At 34.6% G+C, this 12,105-nt stretch overlaps 1 protein-coding gene across 1 annotated transcript in view; it reads left to right on the forward strand.

Annotated features, from left to right (window-relative positions):
• Vps13a (vacuolar protein sorting 13 homolog A) overlaps window positions 1-12,105 on the forward strand; it is a 195,495-nt gene that overhangs the window by 110,373 nt on the left and 73,017 nt on the right. Inside the window, exons 36-42 of the mRNA XM_028770191.1 lie at window positions 2,728-2,852; window positions 3,642-3,811; window positions 4,252-4,466; window positions 5,765-5,997; window positions 8,693-8,785; window positions 9,339-9,695; window positions 11,377-11,478. Of these exons, the coding sequence (XP_028626024.1) occupies window positions 2,728-2,852; window positions 3,642-3,811; window positions 4,252-4,466; window positions 5,765-5,997; window positions 8,693-8,785; window positions 9,339-9,695; window positions 11,377-11,478 (1,295 nt within the window). The remainder of the gene's footprint in view (window positions 1-2,727; window positions 2,853-3,641; window positions 3,812-4,251; window positions 4,467-5,764; window positions 5,998-8,692; window positions 8,786-9,338; window positions 9,696-11,376; window positions 11,479-12,105) is intronic.

Below are 12,105 nucleotides of genomic sequence, written 5' to 3' on the forward strand. Positions count from 1 at the left end.
TCCTTTCCTTCCCTTTCCCTCCCCTCCCCTCCCCTTCCCTCTCCTTCCCTTCCCTGCCCCCTTCCTTGCCCCCTTCCCTGCCCTGGCCTGCCCTTCCCCTCTTGCCTCTCTTGCCTATCTTCCAACTTTTCTTTATTTAGTTCTTAGTAAAAGAGGACTTAATAATTCTCTAATTAGTTAGTTTTACTTAGGCAATTTTAAATGATCTGTTTTTAGTTATTCTGTGATTTTATATGTAATGTATGTAACCACAGTTCTTAGCTCTGTTGTGACAAAACTTAGAATTCTTGCTTTTCTTCCTATAAATGCTTATATTCAGTTTTGCAGCTTATGTAATAGATGGCTTCTTATATATTGATTATTTTAGGAATATCAGAATGCTAGAAATATGACAATAGGATAATCACTGTAGATGATGGATTTTAACAAAAGTTGGTGTCTTAGTGTGCGTTTTATGGCTGTGAAGAGACACTATCACCAAGGCAACTCTTATGAAGGAAGACATTTAATTGGAGCTGGCTTACAGTTTTAAAGATATAGTCCATTATCATCATAGTGAGAAACATGGCAGCATGCAGGCAGACATGGTGCTGGAGGAGCTGAGTGTTCTACAGGCATCAGACACCCTTGTGTGCCACACTGGGTAGCTTGTACATAGGAGACCTCAAAGCCTACTCTGATAGTGACACATTTCTTCCAACAAAGCCACACCTACTCCAACAAGGCTACATCTCCTAAAAGTACCACGTCTTGTGGGCCAAGCATTCAAACACATGAGTCTATGGGGGCTATTCCCATTTAAACCACCACAGGATGGTTGAAAAATAATAAAAGCAATCCTACTAGAAAAAAAAAATAAAACCTCATTCCAGTGTTGGTACTAAGATGCTGTGTAAATATGGCTGGTTCCGAATGAGCAGTAGGGTACTAGGGTGGTTCTGAGATTCAAAAATAAAATCATATCCTTATTTTAATTTTTATATGTGACCCCAATCTCCCTTTTAAAAATAAACTCTGTTAATTCATAATGCCTGCTTTTCTAAAACCCTGAAATATTTTACAGCATTGCTACTCAGAATCATACACAAAAGTCAATATAATATGAAACTTCATTCTTTATTGTTAAATATGAGTGGTACCAAATGGGGTTAAAGCAATAGAACACAGAAATAAAGAAACAAAGATAAACAAAACATTGTTATTTATGAGTGAAAAAGAAGAGGCACACTGAATTCTAGGGAAAGTAGGCCGACAAATAAAACAGGTACGTCATATGGACTTTACAGTGAGGGGAAAGTAAATATATGCTGTATTATGATACAGAACTGAAATACACTAAAGTTTACATGATTTTGTATTCAATTATTTACCTGCAAAATAAGAGAACCTGTTTGTATTCGAGAGATACATAAATAAAGTTATTTAACAGAAGCAGTACTGTGATGAGCTGTAACATGATGAACTATAAGTCTCTTGATTGGAACCTGGAGTCAAATACATGAAACTTTCTGCATGGTAAAGTAAACCTTTGTAGGTGGCCCTCTCTGGGCCAAGGAGCACCTGTGTCCTAGAGCTGTTTCCTTGTCCTCGTCTACTGAAAGCCATACATGAATGTGGGAAACCACAGAGAAAGAATGAGTAAATAAGAGAATAATTGTCACTAACTGAAGATCAAACAGGTGAAGAAAGTGGTAAAATTCTTTAGTTTTTAATGGTCTACAAGGCGGCCAGTGTGTAGATGCTTGCCGAGCAAGCCTGGAAACCTGAGTTGACCAAGTTTCAGTCCATGAAAACCATTGTGTATCCATACACACAATAATGTTAATAAAGTATTTCTTTATTGGAAAGACTGATCAAATTGATAATCCCTTAAGCAAGAAAAGTGAAACAAGAAAGAACACAAATTAGTGATATCAGATTTCAACAGAGTAGTAGAGACCACAAGTAGGGTAAGGAGTCAGTGTGAGTAGATGTGAGTAACCTTATGCAACAGAGATGAAATGTGCGCATGAAAAGAAAGGAAGGGCTGGAGAGATGGCTCCATTTTATTAATCTTTAAAAATATTGTATTAAGTTATTCAGTTGATATATATATACATATGTATATGTATGTGCATATATATATACATATATATATATGTATATATTCCATTTTAAGTAAATTTATCTCAGTTAAATTAAATTACCTGAAATAGTAGTACTTTTGTCTGAAGTTAGGTTAAGTAAGAATTAGGAATTGTTTTGTTTGTATTATGTTAAATTAATATATACATGTGTATATATATTTTAATTCAAAATTTAAGTATATAGAAAAATAAAAGTTTTGAATCCCAATTAGAACAAATTAAAAAACATCTGAAATACATTGTTTTGTCTTAATTTCTTTAAAGTAAAATTTGAATAAAAACTATATGTATATATTTATGTATGTATATATATTTCTTTTAAACATTTTATTTAACCTCCAAAGTAAGTCCCATGTTCATGATTTATGAAAGTAGATTTGTCGTTTCTCAAGAGGAAACAGTTCTGAGTGTTTAATTCTTTCTCTCCCATTATTATGAAAGAATGTTAATCCAGAGTTCCATGTGTGAGTTTTTAACCTTTTCAGTTTCTTGAATTTCATTGTATTGCATTCATTAATCAATAATTTGATAGGTCTCAAGGGTGCTTTGATTGCCTGGTTTTAGGATTGTTTTCTCTTCTTCCTTATCTTTAATGTGTCAGCTACTGTGGTGACTGCTGCTGTGGTGGAGGTACATCCACAGGCTTCTCAGGTTAGCACAACACTGAATGTGAGTTTCCGGACTGATTATCTCACCATGGCACTCTACAGTCCGGGGCCTGATCAGGTAAATGAAGAATAGAAACTAGGCTTATATTTGTAAAGAAATTATGTAAATAAAAGGTATAGAACTAATTACTAATAGTTCTATTAATTGTTGTTAATGTTTTGTGTATATTTTGTAGTATGCATTTTTCGGAAAGATTGATATTTTCAATAATTATCTCAGACATTTTTTATTTAGTTATCTTTTATACAATAAAAATAGGAAAAATTGAAAGTAGTACATATATACATATACACATATACACATACATATACATATATCCTTTTCTTTAGCTAGCCCTTTGAAAATAGAGGATTTGGGGCTTACAGTGCTGAGCACTAGAGTCTGGTTAACATGCACAAAGCCCTGGGTTCACTCTCGCATCTAGAAAAGAATAAAAAGAGAAGGACTAGGTATGGTGACACACACCTTTAATCTTTGCACTTGGGAAACAGAAGCAGGAAAGTTTGTGAGAGGTCAAGGGTAGTATGGACTACAAAGGACAGCGAGGGCCATACAGGAGAGCCTTTCTCAGCAATAGCAGCAACAACAACCCCCACCTCTCCTCCTCCTCTTCTTCCTCTTCTTCCACCTCCTCCTCCTCTTCCTCCTCCTCCTCCTCCTCATCCTCATCATCATCACTATCACACTACCACCACTACATCATCATAAATGAAAATTAAAAGAGAAAAAAATAGAGAGGTTGATGGTTCATATAGGCCAGAATCATAACTTGTTGATAGTCCTATCGTAAAGTATACTTTAGTCCTATGTTTCTGTGTAATTTTTATATGGATTCCTTTTCTACAGGCCTCCTTTACAGATGTCCGTGATCCTTCTCTAGAACTTGCTGAATTTAAATTGGAGAATATTATAAGTAGTTTTAAAATGTATACAGATGGTTCTTCAGTCTTTTCTTTCTCATTAAAAAACTGTATTTTAGATGATAAAAGGTCACATGTCATGAAAGCCACTCCTAGGTATGTATTATCATCATTTTGAGCTATTGAACAAAGATTGCTTCCTTCTTATAGATCTCACCCTGAGAGAGTTCCTTCTATTCTGAATATCTTCATGAGGGCTTGAGAACTGCACTTGGCTGCATCATGAGATGTGCTCACATTGGGAATGATGATGCAGTTGTTAAACTATAGAGAAATGGTGTAATTTGATAGGAAACATATGAAACTCTGAAGAAAAGATAAACTAACATTCAGAACTCGATAATTTTTAGATAAAGTTTTTTCCCCTTTGTAAAACAAATATATTCCAAAAATTTTGTAAGTCCATTATTCCCAAAATAAATGTTCCCAGAACATTTGTTTGCTCTCAATATAGATAGAGAGGTCTTGAAGCTTTATTACTATGTTTGGTTTATTTTTAAGTTACCCATACATACACATTGTCCTTTTGTTTTCAGAATGATAGGACTGACTGTTGGCTTTGACAAGAAGGACATGGTGGATATAAAGTATAGAAAAATCAGAGATGTTGTGGTGGCTGATGCAGTTGTCCAAGAAATGTATGTTTGTGCTAGTGTGGAGTTTCTGATGACTGTTGCACATGTCTTTTTTGATGCCTACATGACTAGTATGGCTTTAGAAACCAGTGTTCAAACATGGACTACTAGAGAAGGTAAAATTTTTATTTTTTTACCAAATAAAAATTGTAATGTCTATATTGCTGCAACTATAGTTACCATGATTAGTCTTTTCAATGATAAGAGTAGACACATTAATAAATTAAATATATATTTTCTTAATAAGAAGAAAACCTTAGTGTGTTTTCTAAGAGGATATACAGATTGTATTTTTAACAAATTTTTATTGATTATTTTGGGAATTTCACATCGTGAACCTTACACACTTAGTTTGTATTTTTTTGAGCATTGAATATTTTATTTGTTTTATTTATTTATTTATTTATTTATTTATTTATTTATTTATTTATTTATTTTAAACTCTAGATTTTATTCCCCTCACTGTCCGCCTTCCGACTGTTCCGCATCCCATACCACCTCCCTACCCACCTGTCTCCATGAGGATGTCCCCATCCCGAAGCCCAACCTCACCAGATCTCTAAACTCCCTGCAGCCTCCAGTCTCTTGAGGGTTAGGTGCATCTTCTCTGACTCAACTCAGACCTGGCAGTCCTCTGCTGTATAATGTGTTGGGGCCTCGTATCAGCTGGTGTATGCTGCCTGGTTGGTGTTGCAGTGTTTGCAAGATCTCATTTGTATTTTGATGATGTGTTTTGATTTTGTATTTTGGAGACAGAGACACATGTAACTCATGCTGTATTTAAAACTCACTGGTGAAGCTGAAGAACTTCTAATCCTCATGCCCCTCTCCTCCTCACTGCCTGTTGATGATAAGTACACTCTGCCTGGCCTTCACTGTTTGAAGTTGTGAATATGGGATTTCAAATTATGAGACATGAGTTAAGTAATTGTTCTCTGCAGTCAGTAACAAGCAGGGGAGATAACAACCAAGTGTTCGCCTTTAAAATTAAACATTATTTTAATTTAAATTATCCATAAACTTTTACATTCACTTTTAGCATTTATTATATAGTTTTTCTGTTATCTTTTATATATTAATTATGATAAAGTTGGAAGAGTATTGAGGTTGGAAATTTGATTTAGATCCAGTTCTGCCATTAAACAGTAGAGACTTTTTCCCATACTCTGATTCATATCTAAGTAAATGGAGGTTTAATGGAGGAGCATGTTCATAGCATAGACACAGCTAGTTCTGCTTACATTCCTATGATGAGGGATTGCAGGGAGGATAATTCCTATCTCCAAAAGAAATACACAATTTGAGATGATTTTTTTTTTATTTTTCACATTGAATGAAGTAACTACCTTTTCCTCATAAACTCTTCATAAGTAACATTTGTAATCAAAATATATATGTTTATTTTATTTTATAGAACCTGCACAGGCATTAGGGAAGTGGGAAATGAATATTCTTATTAAAAACCCAGAGATTGTGTTTGTGGCTGACATGACAAGAAATGATGCTTCTGCCTTGGTCCTTACGACGCAGTGTGAAATTTGCTACAAAAGTGAACCTGGAAGCAATACAGTGACTGCTGCCATTAAAGATCTACAAGTCAGAGCATGTCCATTTCTTCCAGTCAAGAGAAAGGACAGAGTCACCACTGTGAGTTTAGTATCTAATAATCTACTTAATTGCAGTTTATTTGGGGGGTTACTGTAACCTCTGCAGAAAATGATTAGTGACTTTCTTTTCAGTCTTGTTAAAACTGACTTTTGCTGTAGTTCTCAAGGCTGGTGACTCATGACTAAGAAAACAGGGGAAATAGAAAGTGTTCCTTGACTATTTGCATCTATTGTATTGCTAGTTCCTCAACAAAGAACTAACCTTAATACTTACATGTAATTAAAATGGTATAAAAGCAAAAAAAAAAAAAGTCAATCAAGTTTCCCCAAATTACATTAAATTCCCTGTTGTGTTTAAATTAAATATATGTCTTTTAAATTGGTTTGTCATTTTCAAGCGATGTATATTAGCTGTATTTTTTTCTCCTGAGTATAAATTCCTTATAGCAAATAATTACCAAAACAGATAGAGATATTAAAAGACAACAAAATCTCAAAAAAAAAAAAAAGATGGAATCTATGACTCAGATGTCTTGAGATTATAGTTCTTCAGTTCACCATCCCCTTTGGCTTGGATATAACTATATAATCTTGAAAGACTAGGAGTTAGACAGATGCCCTCATAGGAAGGCAATATGGTGTGAGGCCATGACTGGGTAGTTCTCATGCTCCTGACCCGAGACAAAAGCCTGGCAGCCTAAACCATAGGCCCCCTGTTTATAACGTGATTCAAGGAGTCCAAGACCAGATCAGTACATGTTTACACAACAGTTGTGGACCGAAGCAGACTCTGTGAGAGGGAAAGTACTGCTGGCACTACTGTGATCGAAACTGTATCTATATTCTAACATTGTATTCTTACTCCTTGCTCATTTAGTCAATAAATCCCAGGTAAATTTGACTTTACAGAAGTATTGATCTTATGTTTTCAAAATTAGGATACAAAATAGGCTGCTATTAACACGACACCTGCCCTCCCACAGTTTTAGAGCATAGTAGAGATATACTTCTCTTTCTAGAAACATGATAATGATGGTTACTGCTAAAGCAAAGAACACTTTTGGTAGAAATATCACCAAGAACACTGCCCCCCCCCAAATAAAAAGTATATAAAGAACATGGTATAGGAAACTTGAGGGAGGATGGACTCAATGACAGAAATCTTGTGTTTTGTTACTTAAAAAGTGGAACTTGTGGCAAACTTCTTGTATATATAGTTAGGGAAAAATACCAGGTTTCTGGTTTCTTGCTTTGAATAGCAAAATGCTAGGAAGGAGGAGGCAAAAGAGAAAATTTAAACATAAAGAACCAGGACTTAATGGTTTCAATAATTCTCAGCCTTTCCAAATGGAAAAAAGCAAGGTCTGAAATCATAAAAGGATGCCCAAAGTGTAGAGGAATAGTGTAGAATGTGACTATGTGACTATGCATCTTTCTCTAATGAGACCCTTAGAAAACTTTGGAGAGAGTGAAATATCACTTGGATAAGAAGTGACTATCTGGAGCCTAGAAGTTACAATTCTGCTTGCCATGATTAGGAAAAAGTTCATTCATTATTCCAGAATTATTTAGTGAGTTTAATGTACTTATAGTTTTTCCTAGTGCCTTGCAGCCTTAACTCTTCCTATGAAATTGGGCTTTTTATACCCATTTTTACTATAGAACAAATAGTATGAGAGACTTTTGATAACTGAAATAATGACATAATATAGCCAAAACTTCATGTGTTTTTCAAATATTTAAGCATATATTTTTTTTAATTTTTGGTGTGTGTGTGTATGTGGATGATAATATTAGCCACATTGTTCCTTGGCATTTTGAATAGTCTTATCAGTGTTTGCTATGCTTGGTTAAACTTAATACATGTCAGGTAAACCCCTAAGATTACCTAGTGAACTTTCAGGAGGAAGTAAGTGGTATATCTTCTTACTAGCAGGACAAGTGAAATAAAATGAGGTTGCTGGTGGGACTGATTCCTCAGAAAATAAGTGCAGGGAAAATTCTGCATTTTACTTAGAGGATACAACCTGAAGATGCCTAGGGTCATGACCACAGAGGATTTGCAAGCTGGGTAGTCCAAGCTTATCTTTCCTGTAATTACAGTAAAGCTATCACCCAGCGTATTAGTCTTCTGAAGTGCCACATGATCTCCCTCAGAACTCATGGAAGATTCCCATTAGAACATCAGGTTCTCCCTAGACCTTTTAACATAGTTTCTTCTAAGGCAGAGTAAATGACTAAAAAGATGTTCTGATCAATGCTGGGAACCACAGTAACTTTGGGAACTGAAGTAATAGCAGCCTTGATGTAACACTTAGATTATTGGGAACTCTTTGATAGGTTACCATTGTATACTGCAAAACCTCTCTATCATTAGCATGTGCCAGTAATCATTGAGATGAAAATGCTGTAGATCAGTTGATCTGTGTGTGACTAGCTTATGTGCTCATGCCCAATGTCAGAAATACTTTTGTTACCATTCTTGCAGATCTCAGCATTCACTATGAAGTTCTTAGACTTCTTCCAATAAATGTCAGAATTAGGGTGTGCTTTTTGCATTGTCATATTTATATTATTGCTAATATATTTGTTTATACTTTATTTTTATAACAAATAATAGTGTGTTGGTTCACTTTTTAGTTATATTATTTACTTTTTAAACATATTATTAGAAAAGACTTTAAGCAGAAATATTTAAACACCTAAATATGAATTTAATGATTTTTATTTTGTAGGTTTTGCAGCCTTGTGACTTGTTTTATCAGGCTACTCAGTTAGGTACAGATCCACAAATGATTGATATATCAGTAAAGTCTCTTACGCTAAAGGTAAGTTAAAACAAACATTTAAAGTTGATTTGGTGATAGGTTTGTCTCAGCTACTCAAGTAGCCAAAGTATAAGAGTTGTGAGTACTCATGCTCTGTCTGAAGTACAGAACACTGAGCGCTAAGCCAATCTGGGCACTTTAGTGAGACCCTGTCTAACCACTACTCATACCACAAGAAAAGTGACTGAGGTTATTGGTAAAGCACTTGTAAAATTCACTGGGACCAGGTTGTGCTCCTGGCTCACAAAGTGAATAGTTTTGGAACTATATATATAAACTTTATAAAATATTATTAATGGAAACTTCATTATATATGCTACATTTTATTGACTTAGGACTGTTTTATAGTTGATATCTAGTATACATATAATTGTCATATTTAACTTGTTTGATAATAAGATTTATAAATATTGTAACAAACTTATCTAAAAAATTTTTGTTGTAGAAAATTACATTTATTATCCACAATACATTTCTAGCTCAGCCTTAAATGAATTCTTCATGTTCATTCAGCAAATATATGTAATCCATTTTTAAAATTTTTTTCATTTAGGTTTCACCAGTTATCATAAATACCATAATAACTATTACTTCAGCACTTTACACAACTAAGGAAACTGTCCCAGAAGAAAACACTTCTAATATAGCACACTTATGGGACAAGAAGGATACAAAGAATCTAAAAATGTGGTTTCTTGAAGAATCTAATGAAACTGAAAAAGTAGTTCCTATAAATGAAGTAATGCCAGGAGGAGAGACACTGAACTTGCATATTGATTCTATTTTTATTGTTCTTGAGGCTGGAATTGGTCATAGAACAGTGCCGATGCTATTGGCAAAGTCATGCTTTTCAGGGGAAAGCAAAAACTGGCGTACTTTAATAAATCTTCACTGTCAGCTTGAACTGGAGGTAAGTATGTCTATAACTTTTCAGGTTTTATGCTTCACATAGAGTATTCTGGGATCTTTATATCACTGTTTAAATTGATTTTATTATAAACAATGATACTGGCTTTAAAGCTTTTAGAAAAAAACCTTACAAATTTATGCCCTGGAGTAATTGCTTGTGTGTGTGTGTGTGTGTGTGTGTGTGTGTGTGTGTGTATGTGAATATATATGATGCATATGCTATGTATAACATGTACATACATATATATTGCTTTTGCATATCCGTACTACATATTTCAGCTGGTTTTTATAACCTTCAGAGGTAATGCAATGGGGACTATAGAGACAACCCAGGAGTTAGGAGCTTCTTGCTCTTCCAGAGATCACAGCACCCACGTCTGTCAGCTCACAACCACCGGCAACACTGCGCCTGTCACCTCTAGGGGAATCTGACACCTGCTTTGGACCTCTTTGGGCACAGACATACACATGGTATATATTGACACAAACACACATATGTACATATAAATCAATAGATAGTTGTTTAGATTGAAAATTCTTATTTTTAAGAACTAAAATTAAATTTTTCTTGGAAAAGGTAGATTAAACATATGAATACCTGGGTAATCTCTTTTAATTATTAAAGAGTCACTACTGGGGATATTCTTGAGGTGTGGAGTGGTTGCTTAGTATATGTGAGGCCTTGAACTCTAATTCTAAACCCCACCAAAAAAAATTTAAAGAGAAAAAAAGAATCACAGTAAATAATTTTACCTTAGAATTTATAAAATTATTTCCATGGATATTTCAGATAAAATAAATTACAAAAGAGGCTGGAAATACAGGTCAGTAGTGGGATATATGTATGTATAACACTAATCTTAATACCAGTGCTGCAGAAACAGAAAAATTACAGTTATCTCCAGTGATACTTAATTAAAATTATTTCACTTAATATTTATTGGAAAATAACCTAGTAGTCTATTATAAAAGTGAGGGTGAAAATTTAAAAGCTTCTATTTTTACATAAAATGAAAAAGAATTGTGTCCTAGCAGAATCATAACTGATTGTTACTACACTGCAGATTTTCAAATTATGGTTAGACTTGTATGTATTTTGTTGAGGACTTAATCTGTGCTATCCAAGAGGTACAGGGCATTCAAACACTGAAATCATGTGGAAGGCATGAAAGTTCTCTACAATACTGCAAACACACTGCATCTTAAATCATAGTCATTGGTGTAGATTGGCAAGTTTTCAAGTGTCGGTAATATGTAATAGATGGATGCAGGACTTGCTGTGTGGTATAGGAGAGACACCAAAGAAAGATGCTTCAGAACGGATTCTAGGGTTTACAGGAAGGCTCTGGCAGCCAGGGTTCAATTCCTAGGACCCATGTGGTGAAAAAAGAAAGAACTGACTCCTATAAGTTCTCCTCTGACTGAAATATGTATGCACATGTGTAAATAAATCAATGTTAAAAGGGGGTTCTGTTGTACTAAAATGTGAAGGTGAAATTTGATCTCCAGGTGAAGAAAGTATGGAAGGATAATGTATAGACAACTACTGATTGACTTGTAGAAAAGAGTTTTGTATTGAAGAAGTAGCACACTCACAAGGCATTGTGGTGAGAGATATCACTTAAAAAATCATTTTAGATAATAGAATGCTTTATATAAAAAACTAAAAATTCTCATTTTAGGTTCACTATTATAATGAAATGTTCGGTGTTTGGGAACCTTTACTGGAACCCTTAGAAATTGATCAGACTGATGATTTCAGACCTTGGAATCTTGGCATCAAGGTACGTATGTGTATGTTATTTTCTTAAATCAGTTTCAGGTTTACCGCAAAGGTGATAAAGTATAGTTTCTGAATATATTCTCTGCATATATATAGCGTCATTATTAACACCCTCATTCTAAGTATATTTGAAGTCTGAGAAAGAATTTAGAAGGAAAAGCTTTCCAAAGCTCCTGAGAGGATATCCATATCACATTTACAGTTTATCGCATTTATTTATTTACTTATTTATTTGCTTATTTGTTGTTTATTTGTTTGTATGTGGTTGATTTGCATGAATGTATGTCTGTGCACCATATGCCTCCCTAGTGTCCACAGAGGCCAGAAGAAGGGATCAGATCCCCTGGAACTGGAGACACAGGTCATTGTGAACCACCATTGTGCTGAGAGTCAAACTCAGTTCCTATGCAAGAAAGCCAAGTGCTTTTAACCACTGAGACATCTTCTCTTAATCCCCATAAAAGACCAGAAATGTAGTAGATTTCTGTAAAGTGAAAGTCTGTTACCTTATACTATAGCTGTGGTCTTTTAGGTTGTGGTCAATCCCAGATTTTCTTTGTTCTGTGAGTGGACTTCCTTCCTTCCTTCCTTCCTTCCTTCCTTCCTTCCTTCCTTCCTTCCTTCCTTC

Source organism: Grammomys surdaster, unplaced genomic scaffold (genome assembly GCF_004785775.1).
Source record: "Grammomys surdaster isolate TR1022 unplaced genomic scaffold, NIH_TR_1.0 198, whole genome shotgun sequence".
NCBI classification, from domain to species: domain Eukaryota; kingdom Metazoa; phylum Chordata; class Mammalia; order Rodentia; family Muridae; genus Grammomys; species Grammomys surdaster.